This window comes from Mauremys reevesii, linkage group 2, assembly GCF_016161935.1.
Source record: "Mauremys reevesii isolate NIE-2019 linkage group 2, ASM1616193v1, whole genome shotgun sequence".
Lineage (NCBI taxonomy): Eukaryota > Metazoa > Chordata > Testudines > Geoemydidae > Mauremys > Mauremys reevesii.
Genome location: NC_052624.1, coordinates 3,407,704 through 3,427,010, shown reverse-complemented (window position 1 = coordinate 3,427,010; position 19,307 = coordinate 3,407,704). Strand labels below are relative to the sequence as shown.

The window sequence follows — 19,307 nt, the reverse complement described above, 5'->3', positions numbered from 1 at the left end:
CCCCACTTCCCTTTCCCTCTTTTTTGAGTCCTGCTGCTAAACTTAAATTAAATGGACAGCAGCTGTGGTGGAGTTAGGGAGCCACAGCTCCTTAAATAACCTCCCACCATGTATCCAGATCCCACAGTGCATTTCTTCACGTCACTACTTTCTGGAGGCCATTGACTTGGAAGTGGCAGGGTATGTGCATCCCAAGTATTTGGGTTTGTACTAACAACTTGTTCAAAATGCAATTATTGCTCAATAACCTTTTTGCCATTTTACAATTGGTGTTCGGTTGGAGTTTTTTTGAGTTGGGGAGGGTAGGGGGGTTGCATTTGTCTCAAGTCAATTAAAACAATTAGTTTCACTTATTTTGTTTCATTTTCTAGCTTCAGGGGCTAGCCGAGTGCCGCACTGTTTAGGTTCTGAACACTTCAAGGGAATGTTTGCATCCAAAGAAATGGATTTCAATTAGATTTTTTTTAATCATGGAAATGTTTTCATTCATCTCAAAGCTTAGAAAACTTGTTTGTACAACATAAAGTGTTTCTAGATTGGCCTTCATGGTGTGTCCTTGAGTCACGAAACCAAAAGTCCTAACCATGAGGAAATCTGAATAGAATATTTTCAGGTTTTTTGGAAGTGGAATAAGTAAACATAACTGCCTGACTTTTCCTGAAATCCAGACCAGAATAGCTATTGGTGTGTTGGTAATGGAGTGTCCTGCAGTGCTGAGAGCCCAGGGGACTTCAGGGTTTCTGGATTCTGTTCCACCGACACAGTGCAAGACCATGGGCAAAGCACTTTCTGCCTCCAGTTCCCCATCTGTAAAACAGGGATAATATTAGACCTTGCAGCACTTCAGTGAGATAAGAGTTTATAACATGCTTTAGCTCCTTTAAACAGGACTATACAAGTATGAAAATGGCATTCGCTTTTTCCATTGCTCTTTCAGATTCCAGAGACTTGTTGAAAGAATTTCCACAGCCGAAAAACTTGCTCAACAGTGTGATTGGAAGAGCCCTGGGGATCTCTCATGCAAGAGACAAACTAGTGTATATCCACACTAACGGGCCAAGAAAAAAGGTAATTCCATTATTAACCTCTGGCTGTGGAGGAGTGCTTGTATGTGTAGGTGGCAAAGGGCCAGGAATACTCAGAGTTGTAAGTGATTTTTAATATACATGTCTGAAGCACTATTGCAATTCTAAATGGTTTATTGCACAGTAGTATGTGTTTCAAATATACTCCCCCTCTGTCTGGTTCTTCATCTCAGCACATTTAATATGCATGTAAAAACCCAGTCTCCATCTCCAACCCACCCTGTTTGTGGAAGGATGATTATTTGACATAACTAGTTTGTTGTAGTTGGCTTCTTTCAGCAGGGAGGCAGCATGTGCATAGGGCAGCGTGCTAGGAGTCAGACCTGAGTTCTAATCTTAGTTTTGTCACTGACCTACTATGTGATTGTGGGCAGGTCATTTCATTTTCCTGGGCTTCAGTTGTCACATCTGTAAAAAGAGGCTAAATGAAAAGCCCTTGGAGATCCTCTACTGAAAAGTACAAGCTGAAAATAAGTGCTGCTTAGTGATATTTATTAAACCTTTCTCTTGCCTGGCATTCAGAGGGGTCACCCAAGCACTAGGAGGAGAGGGCTTGGATTCTGCACTCTCTCTCACTTCACTGCTCTTCTTTTCTTTTCAGAAAGTCACTCTGCACATAAAATGGCCTAAGAATGTGGAAGTGGAAGGCTATGGGACCAAAAAGATTGATGCTGAGAGGCAGGCTGCAGCTGCTGCATGCCAGCTCTTCAAGGTGAGCTGCTGTTCCTCCCCTCCTCTTCTCCCCCTCCCCGCCCCACTCATCACCTCAACATCCCTGCCAAGAGTCAGGAAGAGGCCTCTGAACTTGCTGGCCTACCTTAATGGCTGTTTGACCTCTGGCTTACTTAAAGCCCTTTCCTCCTGCATTTTCTCAGTTGTTTTGTCTTTGAGTCAGGAATAGAGGCAGCCCCACTGTTGGCTGGCAGTGGCTGGATGCAGCTGAGCTTGCACGCCCACTTGCTCCCATGGCCAAGCAAGTAGGCTGTCTGAGCTCATTAACAGCCTTGGGGTACTTCTCTATTATGTCCTTTGTTGTCCTCAGTCTCCAGCCAAAGCTTCACTCTTGGGAGAGATGGGTGCACCTAATGCTCTCCCCTGCCTCGGTGTCGGACAATATAAAGTTCTATTGGGAGCTGTTTGGGAGGGAGGGAGCATGGTCTAGTGGCTAGAGAACCACCCTGGAAGGCAGAGTTCTAGGTGCAGTCTCAGCCCTGCAGTTGATTTTGCTGTAACCTCGAGCAAGTTGCATCACCTCTCTGTTCCTTTGTTTCCTCGTCTGTAAAACGGGGACAGTACTCACCTATGTGCTATTAAGCAACCTATATACAGGGGTCGCTGCAGCTCCCCCCTAGAATTTAAATCTAATTGCTTCCAAAAATTAAAAGAGCAATATGGTTGCAAAGCCAGGCACTCAAAGGTTAGGAAATGACAGAATTAAGGTTGCCTATGCAACCCTTAATTTGGCCCCTTTATGCATATGCATTATGATGCAGTCTTTAATTACGTGGTCACGGATTCTTTTTCCACAGGATCCCTGCCTCATTCAGTGCACAGGATGGACGGTGCTTATTGAATGAGTAGCGATGGAATATTTTGTTTTATTATTGTTCAGTGTGCAGCCCTAGACCTACCTTACTGTGCAGTATAAAAAGCATAGAAACTATGAAAAGCTAAAGCTTCTTAATGAAATGGTTGTAAGAATTTTTTTTATCATGGGAAGGGGGGGAAGATATATTTTACCTCAACTGTGTTCTCAGAAGCAGCTGAACCATTTTTGCTGAAATTTTTCAAAACAGTTCAGCCCAATGCATGCATTTGGTACAGAAAATTTCAGGCTGAATGGTTAGTTTAGCAGAGCTTTACGCAACTGAGAACAAGGGTTTTATAAGAGGAAGCATTGGGCAACTTTATCTAAAGGAGGTGATTCCGGTGCTATCCATAATAAATAAATAGTTTGCCATCCAAGTAAACAGATGGTACTATCTGCTTAGGGCCAGGGACTGTCTTTGTTATATGTGTATGTAATAGGTGGGGCCCCAAATCAGGGATTTGGATCTCAAGGCTCTACCACAGTACAAAATAATACTGTCCTGTCTAATAGGGGTGTTGTGAGTCTAAATGAATGAATGTTGCCAAAGCTCTTTGAAATGTCACAGTAAAGAAAAGCAAGGTGTGTGTTGTCATGGGTGTCCCTGCACCTGTTGTGGGTACACTGGCAATTAGTAATCTTGCAATTAATACATCTAGTACATCTTGCAATTAGTAATTACTCAAACAGCAGTTGGGAGCTCTTTGTAGTTCCAGGCACAGACAAGTTTTGAAGTCCTTGTACATTACAAAACTCAGAAACACCAGCATCTGTCACTCAAAGGTAAACGTCTTCCGTGAAAGAGGAGGACATGAAAAATTAACATTTTCCCTAACAAGAACCCCAGTGGTGCATTTGGTGGGATGTCCCAATTATTTTTTGTTCTTTGAAGTAAATGTGAAGTTTTTACTATGTGAATCAATATTGTCTGTTCTGGGAGAGAAAAGAGGAGTCTAGAAAAGTTAGTGTAGTCTGTGTTGTGTTGTGGGGGGGATTCAGTGTTTTAAAACACCAAACAGATAGTGTCTGCTATGTAACAAACCAGCATGCACTGGCCCAGCTTTTGTAAGCAACGGCATGATACCAAGCCACTGTATGGGATCAAAAGAGAAGTCGGCAAGAAACAGATTTCCCTTTTAAGGAGTGACTATAAATAGGTACAGGAGAAATACTCTTTTTTTAAGGTCTGCAAGTCCCTTTTCAGCTTCCTTTCACTCTCCTGGACACAAGGGATTCATCTCTGCATGTCTCCCTTTGGACCAGGCATGGTCCCACTCTGCTTTAGAAGTTGCCGAGTGCTACAGCTGTCTAACAGTGTGTGACTCTTTCATTCAGGGCTGGGGGTTGTTAGGGCCCAGGAACGAGCTGTTTGATGCTGCAAAGTACCGAATCCTTGCTGACCAGCTTGGCTGCCCGGAGGACAGGTGGTGCCCTGAAAGCAGATGGCGTTCCAAGTCTGGACCATCTCTAGCTGACTTGTCAACTTGTTGGAGACGGGTGGAACCAGATGACTCCATCCAGTCCATGGAGCAAGGCAGGATGCCTAAAGCAATGAGAAGAGAGGAGCTGGAGGAAGGGGAGCTAGAGGAGGGGGAATTGGAAGAAGGGGAGCTGGAAGAAGACACGATTGATGTTACTGATTACCTATCGATGGCACAGAACGAAGCTCGGACCCCAGCTAGAGACATGAGGTAAAATCATGTTCTGACAAGCTCACTAAAGCAGGGAAGTAGTGAGAAAATGGTCTGTGCACTGGCTGATGTATCCCCATAGACCTCAAAGTTGACCCCTCGCTGCCCACAACATAGTGAGCACACAGAGGACTTCAGCAGAGTGTGAACATAAAGCTCCTGTGCCAGGCTCCATGAGGATGCCACGCATGCTGTGCCATTCCATGGTGGGTCTGCCTGCTTTCATACCTAGGTCAGCACTAGAGGGCGTGGGGTTCTTTTCTGGACTCCTGCTCTTCTGACAGGCAATTGCCCCAGCTTACTCACTGTCAGCCTCAGAGATCTGGTGGGGAGCAGTTCTCTTGGACCGTAGAGTTTGTCATCTCCAAAAGCCACACTTAAATTTGGCAACCTTTTTAAACCTTGCCAGTGTCCTCCGGGAGAAAGACAAGTCAGGACCTGTATTTCAATTTTTTTTAAAGGGAAACATTTTGGGACAAGAGGGGAAATACTTTGAAATTGACTTTGTCTCCTAAAGAAGTAGTAAAAGCCATTCCTGTATTCCAGTTTTCATTGCAACTGTAAATATTTGGGATGGCAGTTACTTTCAGTAGAAGCTAGAATTCTGACTTGGAGGTTCCATTGGCTAAAGGGATTGTCTTTATTCTGAGTTCTGTAACGCAGTGTAATGGTACTCTCTACCCAGTTGGCTGCAAACCCTCCATTGCTAAGTAACTCAGTAATCTCCAGTACTCACATTGTATTCTTTAATTACTCGATTTTAGGCTATGGCAAAGGAGCTGGAGGGGGAAGGGTTTGAGCACAAATAGAATTAGGGAGAAGAGTTTTTGGTTTTTTTTTAAACCTACCTGAACTGTTTTACTTTTCGTCTCGCAGGGGAGGGGCCTCTGTTGAAATGACAGATGACAACAATGCCATCAGGGCTCTGACCCAGTTCCCTCTACCCAAAAACCTTCTGGCCCAGGTGATTCAGATTGCAACCTCTTCCTCCACAGTCAAGGTGAGTTACTGTTCCAATGGCTTCTCCCATCTTCTCTTGTTGGGACTTTGCCTTTCAGCGGCTGGGAAGGATGAGCTGCAGCAGTTGAAAGGGTGTAGATTTCAGGGAAAGAGAAGAATTCTTTGTGGTTCCCCAAGGGCTGGCTAGATAGTGATGAGCTGGAATTAGGCTGAAGAACAGGAAAACCTTATTGACACTGAGACTTGGGGAAGAGTCCCTCAGGAGAAGCAGTGGGAGTGTTCTTACTCAAACGAGAAGCTGTTGTTATATGTGGGTTTGTGTTTTTGCTGGGGTGAATTGTGCTGCAAGCCCCCTTGATTTGTGCAGCCAGCCAGAGCCATATCCTTTGTTCTGAGAATTCTGTAATGTTCATTGGTGAGATTTGTCCAGAACTCCACTCCTGCCTACATCTCTGGTTTCCTTCTCCTTCCTCTGAGCGCTTCACCCACCTCCTTTTCAGACTTTGTTGTGCCCCTGCACACACTGAAAAATTTTTGACAAGCTTTGCCCCTTGTGTCTTTCACATTCTAACTCCCTCCTTCCATGAAGTGCTCCACACAGCAGCCTGTTTATATCTTATCTTTGTACCGACCAAGCCTTTAGGATGTGAGCTCTCAGGGGAAGGGATTTAGCACAGGTCACCTCTGACTACACGGATGCTGCTATATAAACTACTGGCTTAGTGTATGGGGGAAAGCAGTGCACGTGAAATACCTTGATTTTAGGAAGGTTTTTCACAGTCTCGCATGACATTCTCATAAGCAATCTAAGGAAATGTGGTCTATATGAAATTACTGTAAGGTGGGTGGATAACTGATTGAATGACTGTACTCAGTGGTTTGCTATCAAACTTAGAGAACATATCTGCTCGGGACCCATATGGTTCTGTCCTGGGTCCAGTACCACTCAATATTTTAATTAATGACTTGGATAATGGGGTAGAGAATGTGCTTATAAAATTTGTAGATGACATGAAGCTAGGAGGGGTGCAAGCACTTTGGAGGACAGGATTAGAATTCAAAACGACTTTGACAAATTGGAGAATTGGTCTGAAATCAATAAGATGAAGTTCAATAAAGACAAGTGCAAAGTATGTATGTAGTATAGTTGTAGCTGAGTTGGTCCCAGGATATTAGGAAGCTTGTCTCTCTCCAACAGAAGTTTGTCTAGTGAAAGATATAACGTCACCCACCTTGTCTCTCTAAGTGCAAAGTACTTCATTTAGGAAGGAAAAATCAGATGCAAAAAACCACAAACTGGGGAATAAGTGGCTTGGTGATAGTACTGCTGAAAAGGATCTGTGGATTATAGTGGATCACAAACTGAATATGAGCCATCAATGTGGTGGTGGTGTGAAAAAGGCTGTTATAATTCTGGGGTGTATTAAAGGCGTGTCGTATGTAAGACATGGGAAGTAATTTGCCACTCTACTTGGTACCGGTGAGGCCTCAGCTGGAGTACTGTGTCCAGTTCTGGGTGCCACACTTCAGGAATGACGTGGACAAATTGGAGAAAGTCCAGTTGAGAGCAACAAAAATGATGAGGCATAGAAAACCTGACCCTTGAGGAAAGGTTAAAAAACTAGGCATGTTTAGTGTTGAGTAAGGATGACTGAGGGAGGACCGGATAAGATTTCAAGCACGTTAAGGGCTGATATAAAGAGGATGGTGATCAATTGTTCTCCGTGTCCACGGAAGGTAGGACAAGAAGTAATGGGCTTAATCTGCATCAAGGAAGGTTTAGGCTGGATATTAGGAAAAATTTCTCACTGTAAGGATAGTTACACTCTGGAATAGGCTTTCAGGGCAGGCTGTGGAATCCCCATCACTGGAGGTTTTTAAGAACAGATTGACAAACGCCTGTCAAGGATGCTTTAGGTTTACTTGTTCCCTGTGCTGAGGCAGGACCTAGGCTAGACGACTTTTTGAGGTCCCTTGGAGCCCTACTTTTCTATGATTCTATTCCGGAAGGTACTGAGTTAAAATCTTACAGGTAAAAATGCCCTGCTGTTTAGGTAATATAGCCTAGTAAACTGTTCAGAGGCTCCCTCTGAATAAACCAGCCTTTCAGTTGCCTTCCTCTTCCCTCACAAGCTGCCTGTCTCTCTTTCAGGAATTCATGCAGTTCCGTACCGTGGGCACCAAGACTAAGATCTGCAAGCTCACTCTGCGCTGGCCCTGCCCGATGACCTTCGCCGCCAAGGGCCGCCGCAAGGTTGAGGCCGAGAACAAAGCAGCAGCACTGGCTTGCCAGAAGTTGAAGGTGAGTGACGTGTGTCTGGTAGCAAATCTTGATGTGGCTCCTACCACAGCATCCCTTCCATGCAGGCACTGTCCAGCCTGCTGTGAACGGACACTGTTGGTACCAGAACTGTCCTATTCGGGGGGAGGGGGACAGGCTGAGCCTCCCAGACCTAAGGCTGCTGCTGTTTCTGTGACTCAGTCTGGGTTCCCTGCTGCCACCTAGCGTTGACTCCATGGGTCAGATAATTGTCCTTGTCTCTAGGCTGATGCCTTAGGAGTCTGTGCAGGGGCACAGCAATGGAGTTGGGAAACAGATTGTGAATCTCCATGGCGCTGGTGGGGGGCTTTGTCCCATCAGCAAAGTGATGTGTAAGGATCAACCTGCGAGTGGTGGATCTGTCTTTTCAGCTGCTGAGCTGCCTCCAGACAGGGTAGGCTGGCCCCCTGCTCCTTCAGGCGGGTCAGTCTGACCACTCTGTTCGCCTAGCTCTCTGTCATGGGAAATTACCAGGCTCCAAAATCAATGGGGAGAGGGCAGGCAGGAAAGACTATTCCGGGTCAGCTACCTACTGAAGTTTGTGGAAATGCCACTAAGAGGATTAATAGCTCTTATAAGTGAGTCCTACTGGAAATTACCGCCTATGCCATTCCTCTGATCTGAATCTTCCTTGGCGAATTTCCCCATTGGCAGTGTTGGTGGCAGAGAGAGCGCTGGGCTCCAGTGTGTGTATTTCACGGCAGGGAAGATCCTGCAGGGTTCCCCCGGGTCTCGGTCTCCTGCCCTGGTGAAGGCAGGAATTGTTGGGGTTGGGACCTTCCTGGGTAGGGAGACTTGCCCTTCCTTGCACACCACCTTCCTTTGGGGAAGGGGCTCGCAGTGGTTAGGCAGGGAGATGCTAAACTAGATGAAGAGAATGGCTCTTGCAGTCAAAGCTAGTCTGGCTCTGAAAATGCTGACTTAATTCTCATCTGTGCTGTGTTCCCTTCCCACTCCCTAGACACTGTTTCATGTTTACTGTCCCCGTTTGTCTCCCTCCTTTCCAGAGCCTTGGCTTAGTGGACAAGAACAATAACCCACTGAGCCATGCCATGTACAACATGACGTCCCTCAGGGAGCTGGGCGAGAATCAGAGAAGACCCTGCCACATCAAAGTCCCTGAGGCCACCCTGCGTAAGATCGAGAACTACCTGAACCACGTAAGACTTATTCACGTGTTGTAGGGCCACCTCTGGGCAAAGGGGGCAGCTAGGTTCCCTGTCCCTGAACCAGCCGAGCCCCAGGTATCATATGATAGCGTATGAACTCAGTGAGCTGGCTTTCATCAGCTGTGTACTGGGAGGGCTGCTTTGGTAATCCCAAGCCGGGGATCTCGGGTGTAGGACTGGCTTGTTCACAAATCACTCAGGGTAGTGACCGCTGTCTTAGCGCAGGCAGGCTTAACAAACTATACAGTGATCTCTGCTTCATTTTCTTGGCTTACGATGAGCAGCTGCGAGTATTTGTAGATGGCCCATGGGGATTTTTCTCTCATGGCACTGAATGCATTAAATGTTGGGCACAACTTTTGTAAGGGTACTAGAGCAGTAGGTGCTGGTTACACAAGGCGCTTTACCAGGAAGTCTCAATTTTCAACCCAGAACCAGGCTGGGATGCTGAAAACAGTGGGAGTTGTAGGAGAGAGGCTGGTCTCTGGTGTGTGCAGAGATGGCGGGTGGCTGTCCAGTATCCAGTAGATGGTGGTACTCTGCAGCCAGTACAGCGTCAGTGTCCCAGCCTGTTTCTGGGAAGTGCTGTTGTTTGGGTAAGACTGAGTCCTGAGATCCTGACTCAGCTCTAAAATGCCTGTAGTCCTTTCAACCTGAATAGGCATGTCCTGACCTGAGGAACTGCCTTCTGCTCCCTAGAATCCCCTTGTGCTTTCCATGGGATCTGAGATTCATCTCTTGCCACAAGCTGTCGTGTTGCTGTGTATGACTGAACAGCAGCTGGGTTCTCATGGACTCTAGGGGTCTAAAGTTAGCTGGCCTGACTTCCTGAGGGGACAGGGTTATTTCACAGCACCTAAAGCACTGCTCATGGAAGGCCTGACCCCTGCCCTGGGGCGCTTACCCTATTTCTAACATTGGATCGTATGGGGGTAGAAGGCAGGCTGGGTCACCACTACATGATGCTGCGGTTTCTCTGTTCTGTCTTGGGCACCGCATGGAGGGTCAGTTATCAGGGCTCTAAAATCTTTGTTGAAAGGACTGAGTGCTCCAGACGAGGCTTGAACTGAGGCAAGCATAGAGGGCTAGCTGAGGTGTGCCAAGCAAAGGGGATGGTTTGAGGTTATGTTCTGAGCTGAGTCTTTACAAAATGAGAATTCAGAGGCTGAGTTGCCCAAAGGACATAAGTTGCGACTTGCTCCTGGCCATGCAGTCAGTGCCAAAGCCAGCATCCTGCCTGCTGGTCCCCAGCTCTGACCCCACAACATACCCTCCTGGCGTTCTGTGTTCTAAGGAGCTGCTTCAAAGTTAAGCATCTGTCTGTGCCAATTTTCTCCTCCTCCCTCAGTACCCGGTGGACTCGAGGGAATCCAGGCCTCGGATTGCTGACGACATGATGAACCTGAGTAAGGAGTCTGGTGCTATCAGTGACGCCATCACAGGGAAGACGTACACGCCCATGTCGGAGGGGGAGGAGGTGCGCCTTAGCCAGAACCTCCTGGCTCTCTGGAAGAGGAGGGGCTCATCGTGGCTGGAAAGCCACCAGCTGCCTGTGGATCCTCACAAGGACACCATCTTGTCGGCCGTTGAGCAGAATCCTGTGGTGGTAATAGCAGGAGACACTGGCTGTGGGAAAACCACCCGGATCCCTCAGCTGCTGCTGGAGCGTTACATCCTGGAGGGGCGCGGTGCCCGCTGCAACGTGGTGATCACCCAGCCGAGGAGGATCAGCGCCATCTCGGTCGCCCAGCGGGTTGCGCAGGAGCTGGGTCCCAACATGAGGAAGAACGTGGGTTACCAGGTGCGACTGGAGAGCAAACCGCCCGCCAGGGGAGGAGCCCTGCTCTTCTGCACGGTGGGCATCCTCCTGCGAAAGCTGCAGGGGAACCCCAGCCTGGAGGGGGTCAGCCACGTGATTGTGGACGAGGTCCACGAGCGGGACGTCAACACCGACTTCCTGCTTATCCTGCTGAAGGGCATCCAGAAGCTCAACCCCGACCTGCGCCTGGTCCTGATGAGCGCCACAGGAGACAACCAGCGCTTCTCGCAGTACTTTGGGGACTGCCCCGTGGTCAAGGTGCCAGGGTTCATGTACCCAGTGAAGGAATATTACCTGGAAGAGATCCTGGCCAAGCTGGGCCGGCACAGACACCGGCACTACGAGGTGAAGGTGAGCCTGCAGCACACACTGATGTGTTTCCCTGTCTGTGGCACTAACCCCAGAGATGGCTAGCGGTGAAAAGAGATTTGGGCTGGGGCTTAGTTCCGTCCTGCTGCAATTCTTCTGCACTAGCCCAGTGCTGCTGGGTTTGGGTCGTCAGCTATTGGCAAAGTTTTAATTCCAGCCCAGACCTCCTGAGGTTCCCATTAGGTTTGGTTAGATCCCATTTATGACCTTCATCTAAAATCAGAATCAGATCTCAGACTTGGCTCTAAACTCCTTGGCAGTGGCTCCTTTGTAATGAAATGTTAAATAACTCCCTATGGGTTTGCCTGCACTTGGATGCTTTGAGATAGAGGAAATGGACCGCCAGCCAATTCGAGTTAGCTCACGTCAGTATACATGTAAGTCGGGACACTCCAGAGACGTTTGAAGCAGGGCACACCCGGTTATGGTTTACTCTGGCCTCTCGTGGTAAACACAAATGTTTGTGCAGTGTCCAGACTGCAAACCAGTTAGCTGACAGCTCGTTAAACAAGTGTAGATTACCTATGAGGCTGAATTCTCCTTTCCCTAGTTCTGTCCTTGGATACATGCTGCAGCTTGGGCCTATTTTCCTGAACTCCGTCCCCCTGGAACGCTTCCCTATTAGATTCTTCATAATATTTATTGGCTTCTGGGGTGTGTCCAATCACAGCAGGGTCCAGTCTCTCTCTCTGACACATACTCTCACTCTTTCTCTCTCTCTGTGCATTACTCTTTCTGGTTCTGTTATCCTCTTAAAAGGCCTTTACCACTCCAGATGCCTGCCCCACTCCTTGGGTGCACTCTCTTTCTCACTTGCAAAGAAATGAAAAGAAAAGCTGCTGGCTCGTGCTGCCCAGTAGATTCACTGATGTCCCATTCTCGCATGGCACCCTCCTGCCCCCACCAAAAGCCATGATTTAACTGAGCTGATGGTGACCATATAGTACGTAATGCTGATATTTACAAATCCCTGCAGACGCTCACAGACTGGGGAAGGGAGGTGGTATCCGCACTTTACAGCAGAGGTTGTGACCAGAATGAGTCTGAGCCTAAATTCAAGCTCCTGGAGTTCTTGGCTCATAGTGCTGTGATCAGACTACTAGCTCATGTCTCTTATTAAAGGTGTTTGCCATCTTAGGGGGATGCTGCGGGGTGTGTAGCACCCCTCTCCCCAGCCCATTGGGTCACTGCCGCTACCCCAGTATTTACATATCCTCCTGTGTTTCTCAGCAATCAGACGATGAATGTGTCCTCGACCTTGAGCTGATCACTGACCTTGTGCTCCAGATTGATGCCCATGGAGAGCCAGGTAGGTGCTGCTTTACTTTCTCCCTTGTCTGCGGTTTTGGAAGATGGGGAAAGAGCGGGTGGAGCCTGGACCCTTTGCCAAAGCAGATCAGACCCATAAAATAGGGCTGGCTCCTGCAAGGGGCTGGCATCCTGTCTTTCTCTACGGGCACTGAAGGTACTTGGCAAAACCAGCCCTTGATCCTTGTATTGCGCTGGCTGAGAGCACTGTCTTCTGGTGAAACAGCCACAGAATTGAGGTCAGCGATGCCTGAAAGCACCTGTGTGGATGTGCCAGCAACCCTTTTGTATTGGATCTGCTCTCTGAGCCCTTTCACCCTGAGGCAGCCCAGGGTAAACCCTATTGCCGTTAGTGTGCAGCTGCCATGTGCCCTTGGCTGCTATAAGCTACAGAGAGACCCCATGTCTGGGATTCACTGAGGCTGCAAGCAGATCTGAAGAGTTTGTCAGCAAAGGATGCACTCGCTGGTAACTTTTGGGTCTGCATATCGCAGAGTCATAACAAGAGTGAGTCAAGCAAGTGGATTTGTGTGTAAAGCATTGCTATATAATAAAAAGGGGGTGACGTTCCCAAGTCTCTTGAGATCGCATCAGTAGCTGTAAATCAGTTGGCACATCTGTCTCTTGGGGATAAAGTAACCCGTTATATGAATGCACAGTGCATCATGTACAGGAGAGCAGTGACTTCACTTGCTTGAATCTCCTGGGGCATGGGTAGAGCGGTGGTTACTGTGTTGGCAAATACTGTTTGACTTGCATGGCATTTTTCAACATGGATTATCGGGCTTCAGAGATGTAGACACACTATACCACTGAAATGCAGCCACTCCTAGGACAAAGTGCAGCAGGTTCATTTGTACCAGTGCCCAGGGATCTTATGTTCCCACAGAGCAGACAGGATCTCTGATTATTTTTTTAAGGTTGAGCTCCCCCCAGTAAACTGCACAGAATGCTCCTTCTCCCCAGGAAGGATGAATGCTGGTTTCGAAACTATGTTTTTAGTCTGGCTGTTTCAAAGCCAATAAGCTTCATTTCCTCTCATGACACTGAGCTGCGATTCGAGGACACCTGGTGCTGATGTCTGTCTCGATGACAGCATATCCCATGAAGGAGTTGGTTATACTGTGTCTAAGTGCTCTGACAGGCTGTCACGTATTAAATCACCCCCTACATTCTCCCTCTTGATTTGATTTTGTAACTCCCCGGGGTCCCCCGGCTGAAAGGGTGGCTCACATGGTGCTGTTTGTCTGTGATCTGTATGGACATGTCTGACAGGTTTTAGTGGTGATCAGTCCTGATAGGTCGGTACCACAGACTTGGTAACCTGTTAGTCTCCTGTTCATGTTTCTGGGTCTAGATGGGAAAATACTGGGCTTCCCCAGGACTCCTTGGAGTATGGGAGACCTGGCACGGAGATAAGAGTCATGGTGTCTGTCTGCAGCTTGGAAAAGAGCCCCATGCATCTCTGTGTTGCCTGTTCTGCTCTTGATCCTTTGCAGGCGGGATCCTCTGCTTCCTTCCTGGATGGCAGGAGATCAAAGGAGTGCAGCAGCGCCTGCTGGAAACACTCGGCTCTCAGAACAGCCGGTACCTTGTCTTACCAGGTGAGATGGCTCTCCAGTACCTGGGGGAGAGGGAGCGATGGGTGGGGCTGAAACATGGTATTCGAGGTAACACTTCCAGCTGTTGCTGTCTGACGCAGAATGAGTTTGGATGCGTCAGACACGCTGGTAACCCTGTCACCTAACTATGCATTTGGGGTGGATTGCCCAGGCCATGCTGGTCTGGCTGCTGCTGAGACCTGGGGGACGAACTCACTCCATCTGCCATCATGGAGCCCACCGAATGCCATGTTCACCGTAAATATGTGCTGAGCTCCTAAATGGTGTAGCCAGGGGAATCTCCACCTATGAACTCCAGGGCCCCTGAATCATCTGCTGTAAGCTGGAGCCAGCACAGAGCTCTGCTGGGGCCAGGGAATTGGGCAGAGTGAGGGCTGGGTGTGTGAGATTTCTAATTCCAGATGCAGCTTTGCACTGCACATGTAATTTAGTTCTTATCCCAATGGGATGTTTTAAAACATTTTTGCAAAATAGTGCTCCATATCTGGTGCCTTCCCACCAGACACCAAATGGCCATGCTCCATAACCAGGCTGCGGCATGCTGGGCTGTGTGAGCAGGAGCTGCTCTCCTCTGAAATACGCTTGTTTATTTCTGGGCCAATTGCTCCACTTACCTGCTGTTCTTTGGGGCCCTCAGCATGCAAGCCCGTCTGCTGTCGGGAATTTCCCCAGGTCCCTGAGCCATAAGAGGAAATGTGTGGGATGGAGTTACAGGCCTTTGGCTGCAGCCCCTGCTGGTCAGGTGGCATTACGTCATAGCTGAGCCAGACCCAATCCCCTAAGTGGGGCCAGGTGGAAGAGCGGGGTGGGAAAAGTGGTGTCCTCTTTAAAAAGTGGAAATGCAAGAACCATTCAGAATGGAATGTCTCCACCTGTGGGTGGGAGTAGGTACTACATCTCCTACAGCTAGGAGTCCTTGGGAAAGTCCAAGTGTGCTCTGTTTGATCTAGGGCAGTGGTTTTTAACCATTTTTCATTTGCGGACCCCTAAAAATTTCAGATGGAGGTACCAAGCCCTTTGGAAATCTTAGACATAGTCTGCAGACCCCCAGGGGTCCACGGACCACAAGTTGAAAACCACTCACCTGGGGAACTTCTGCCTGGCAGGAAATTCTTAGATCTCCAGGTGCTGCTGATTTTTTTTAGGTCACAGAGGTTGAAATGATCCCTTCCTATCTGCAGCACCTGGAGTATGTTGCCATCTGCTGTTTAATTTTACTGTGCTTGACCCTTCCAAAGGTTGGTTTTGGGATTATTGGAGGAAGCAGAGGTGGGTCTGATGAGTAAGCTTGGGAGAACCATTGGTCACAGTAATGCCAACGTTAGAAACAACTTTCTTTGCATGTGACGGCAGTGACTAACCCCAGCCTCTCGCAGGGGGCTGAGAGAAGGGGCCTACGTGAAGGAAGAGCATGAGCGGTATAGAGAGAGTTCTGGAGGGCTGAGTAGACCTGACCACCTCCCTAACTGGTGCTGGTGGGCTGGGCAGAGCAGGGCAGGGCTAACTCTGCACTTTCTCATGCCAGTGCACTCCAACATCCCCATGATGGACCAGCAGAACATCTTCCAGCGGCCCCCGCCTGGAGTGAGAAAGATCGTCCTGGCTACCAACATTGCTGAGACCTCCATCACCATCAATGACATCGTGCATGTGGTGGACAGCGGCACTCACAAGGAGGAGCGCTATGACCTCAAAACTAAGGTGCTGGCTCTTTCTTGCCCCGTGTGTTCCGTGTGCATTCCTGGAACAAGCTGCAGCTGATGCATGATTCTTAAAGCAGCAGTTGAGATGCCTCCCGCCTGCTATTAACGCCTTGGTGCTCAGGGCTTGAATTGCTGATTCACTTTGCATGTGCTCTCTGCAGAGCAGGGATAATCATCTCCCTCCCCCCCACCCCCGTCTCAGAGGCAGGTCAAAAACAAAAAATCCTTCTCAGGCACAGGCCATTGTGATTGATTGCGCAGGGAGCATTGGTTGTCTGAGCCAACTCCCTCCCAGTGCACAGCCTGCCCCAGGGTGCACCAGGAAACTCACCCCTGAACAAATCCTGTTGTCTGCGTGCCACCCTCTGTAGATCTCCCTGCCTTACAGCCCTCCCTGACTCCCATCAGTCACTTCCTAGGAGCCAAACCGAGCTGGCTGTTGCTCCACCAGCCGGAGCGAGGACTGTTGAATAGTGGCATGAGGCAGTGCCTGCTGCGTTCCTGATTGCCCAGACCTCGAGAGAGACTGAATAGGATTTAAAATGGGTTCTTCATCAGCATGGCCCAGGCCCGGAGCCCCTCTCTCTTGAGCCAGCAGCATTCAGCGAGGCCGTGTGCTGGGTCTCAAATGAATTTGTGCTGTGGCTCCATGTGTGGCCATAACATCAGAAGAAGTGGGCTGTAGCCCCCGAAAGCTTATGCTAAAATACATGTGTTAGTCTCTAAGGTGCCACAGGACTCCTGGTCTTTTTGCTGACACAGACTAACACGGCCGCCACGCTGAAGCAAATTCACGGTGGTCTCAGTTATGACAGTTAAAATATACTATTGACAGCCTGGTCCCTCCAGAAGTCGTGGTGGCCACACTTGAGAATCCCTGAGCTGAAGGATGTGCTGTTGAATATTGGTGGGGAGTGTGCAGACTTTGTCCAGCAGATGGCGCCAAACTTGGCGTTTCCCTTCAGCTCAGACAGGGATGAGAGAGAGAAGCCTGAAGAAGGAAGGCAGGTGCTAAGCTGTGCACAGCTGGCTCGCATGCATATCCGGCTTGTTGGCTGCTGCCTTTGCAGCAGGGCAGTACAACCGGAACACGGGTTCGACTGGTGGGATAGCTTGTGTGTTTATTGCTGCCGTTTGGCAGACATGTGAAATCAAGCTCCCTTCTGCCCAACTCTGGAGGTTGCCTTAGTGGAAGGTAAAGGTCCCATGGTTCTTTCCATAATGCTGGGGGGGTTGTGTGTGTCTGAGATGCCAGGGTTTGTATGAAATGTACAAGCAAGGCCCTTGCCCACTCTGCAATCAACTAAGGATTGTTTTATCCAGCGCCCCCCTCCTCCAAATCCCAGTGTAAGTCTCGACACACCTAGCTTCCCCTGTCGCTTGCTGCAACATTCTTCATTGCTGCTCCTGATTAGGTGTTCAACCCCAGAGGCAGTTGCATCTCGGTGGTGGGTACAGTTACCCTTTGTGTCAAGTCCCTATAGCAGGTTGTTTGCAAATCACTTGGCCCCAAAGGGGTGTGTGGGTGTCACTAACTGAGGAGAATGGGGAGAGCTTCCCAGCTCCTGCACACTAGAGAAGCAGCTTGCCAGCTAGGTGACATGGGAAGCCCTTGGGGCAGGGGTTCCTCGGGTCTCTGGGCTACAGGGGGAGCTTGGTGAAACAGACTGAATTGCAGCAGGAGCACTTGCCTCTAACGCTCCTCTTCCCCCAGGTCTCCTGCCTGGAAACGGTGTGGGTGTCAAAGTCAAACGTCGTGCAGAGGCGAGGGCGTGCAGGCCGCTGCCAGTCGGGCTTTGCCTATCACCTCTTCCCTCACAGCCGCCTGGACAAAATGCCCACTTTCCAGGTCCCTGAAATCCTGCGCACTCCCCTGGAGAACCTGGTGGTGCAGGCCAAGATCCACATGCCAGAGAAGACGGTAGGTGTAGCACACGGCTAGGAGACGACAGTGCTGGCAGAACTCTGTGCCCGCTCCGTGCCCCTTCCAGTCAGTGGTTTTGAGCTCAGGTCTGCAGGCAGTAAACGGGGGAAATCCAGGGTGCTGCAGGAGGTGCTGATAAGTAGGTAGGATGTTCCCCGAGGATTGGTACTGACCTGTGTGCCGGTGCCATGCTTAGGGGGCCCTATGGTCTTGTCCATGGATACTCACTAAAGATCCTGTTTGCCTGAGCACTGATAATTCCACTTTGCCTCCCTATGCTCCCCATATCATTTCAGTGAGCTACAGTTTTCGCCATCTCTTCCTGCCCTAGCCAGTCGTGCTAATGCAGGGAGTCCCCAGGAGGGAAATGTGCAGATTAGCCAGGGTTAGCGCCCGGCATACGTGGCGCCATGCGGAAATGCAGAGCCCTGAACTCGGCTCCCTGCGGGTCAGCAAAGGAGGAAATGACATTCCAGTGTTTCGATGTAGAGCAGCCATTTCTGGGCAGGGTGGAGAATTCTTCTGCATGGGTCAGAGTCGCTCCTGCGCTGGGGGAGTCTCATGTTGTCTCTGCGTGTGTGTTGCAGGCAGTTGAATTCCTCTCCAAGGCTCTGGATAGCCCTGACATCAAAGCTGTGGATGAAGCAGTGATCCTCCTGCAGGAAATTGGTGAGCTAACTCTGAATATGGAAGGGGAGAGGAGCCACAGCTCCAGTACAGATCTAAGATTCTTGGCTTGGGACGGGATCCTCTTGCTCTGGGTTGGAGTGGGATCTGAGCCCTCAATCAGAGCGGGGAGTAGCTGGGACCATTCCAGCCATAGTCACTTAGCTTGTGCTGGTCTAACTCTGGATTTTGTGCACTGCTTTGCTTATTGGGGTAGATAAAAAGAGAGGGAGGAGAGCAGTGGTTCCAGGAGTTACGGCTGGGTGCTCAGCTGACCACGTGGTCACCTTGCAGCCCTTTCACTCTTTCCTAAGAGGTCCGAAGCTGCTGGGGGCTCAGTGACTCCCCCAGAGCAATGTGGTCCTGAAGGTTCATGGCTGGAATCCAGGGGGCCGTGCCCATCCTGGAGGTGACTCATTGGCTGGCACCCCAGGCTCCTGCGTCAGGTTGCTGCACTCAGGAGGGTACTTGCCCTGCCTGCTGAGCGGCATCATGTCTGAAACCAGTGGCCTCCCCTTCCCGGTGCTGCGGGGAGGCTGATGGATGTGCCTATGGTGGGGTTCTCTTGCAGGAGTGTTGGATCAGCGGGAAGCCCTCACCACGCTGGGCAAACGCCTGGCCCAAATCTCCACAGACCCTCGGCTGGCCAAAGCCATTGTCTTGGCATCCATCTATCGCTGCCTTCATCCGCTGCTCGTCATCGTCTCCTGCCTCACTCGGGACCCCTTCAGCAGCAGCCTGCAGAACCGAGCGGAGGTGGACAAGGTGAGGTCCGCCGGCTGGGGCAGGGAGGGGGCGAGGAGGGTTGTTGCTCATCTAACTCAGCTTCCTGGCTCTAGGCGAAGGCCATTCTGAGCAGAGAGAGCGGGAGCGATCACCTGGCCTTTGTCAGGGCCGTGGCGGGCTGGGAGGAGGTGCTGAGGCGCAGAGACAGCCGGGCCAGAGATAACTACCTGCAGGACTACTTCCTCTACGCCCCCAGCCTGCGCTTCATCAATGGTGAGTCCCGCAGGCCCCTCCCACCGCAGGAGCAAGCGCCATGTGTCCCAGACCCAAGGGGCGAGAGCTTGGCTGTAATGGGGG

General features: G+C 49.8%; 1 protein-coding gene and 1 long non-coding RNA gene across 12 annotated transcripts in view; one reads left to right on the top strand and one right to left on the bottom strand.

Annotated features, from left to right (window-relative positions):
- DHX30 (DExH-box helicase 30) overlaps window positions 1–19,307 on the top strand; it is a 41,010-nt gene that overhangs the window by 17,841 nt on the left and 3,862 nt on the right. For 10 of the 11 annotated variants that reach the window (XM_039523501.1, XM_039523504.1, XM_039523503.1 and 7 more), the window contains 14 exons: window positions 938–1,068; window positions 1,687–1,797; window positions 4,009–4,364; window positions 5,241–5,364; window positions 7,477–7,626; window positions 8,652–8,804; window positions 10,162–10,983; window positions 12,232–12,310; window positions 13,809–13,913; window positions 15,457–15,632; window positions 17,349–17,555; window positions 18,146–18,227; window positions 18,796–18,989; window positions 19,064–19,223. In XM_039523501.1, the coding sequence (XP_039379435.1) occupies window positions 938–1,068; window positions 1,687–1,797; window positions 4,009–4,364; window positions 5,241–5,364; window positions 7,477–7,626; window positions 8,652–8,804; window positions 10,162–10,983; window positions 12,232–12,310; window positions 13,809–13,913; window positions 15,457–15,632; window positions 17,349–17,555; window positions 18,146–18,227; window positions 18,796–18,989; window positions 19,064–19,223 (2,850 nt within the window). Of the gene's footprint in view, window positions 1–937; window positions 1,069–1,686; window positions 1,798–4,008; window positions 4,365–5,019; window positions 5,075–5,240; window positions 5,365–7,476; window positions 7,627–8,651; window positions 8,805–10,161; window positions 10,984–12,231; window positions 12,311–13,808; window positions 13,914–15,456; window positions 15,633–17,348; window positions 17,556–18,145; window positions 18,228–18,795; window positions 18,990–19,063; window positions 19,224–19,307 lie in introns of those variants that run through there. The other variant, XM_039523510.1, reaches the window with a different exon arrangement.
- Window positions 444–4,942, bottom strand: LOC120397540. Its single transcript, XR_005593853.1, has 2 exons — window positions 4,593–4,942; window positions 444–807 (listed from the first exon to the last, which is right to left on the bottom strand). It is a non-coding gene; the product is annotated as an uncharacterized LOC120397540 (long non-coding RNA).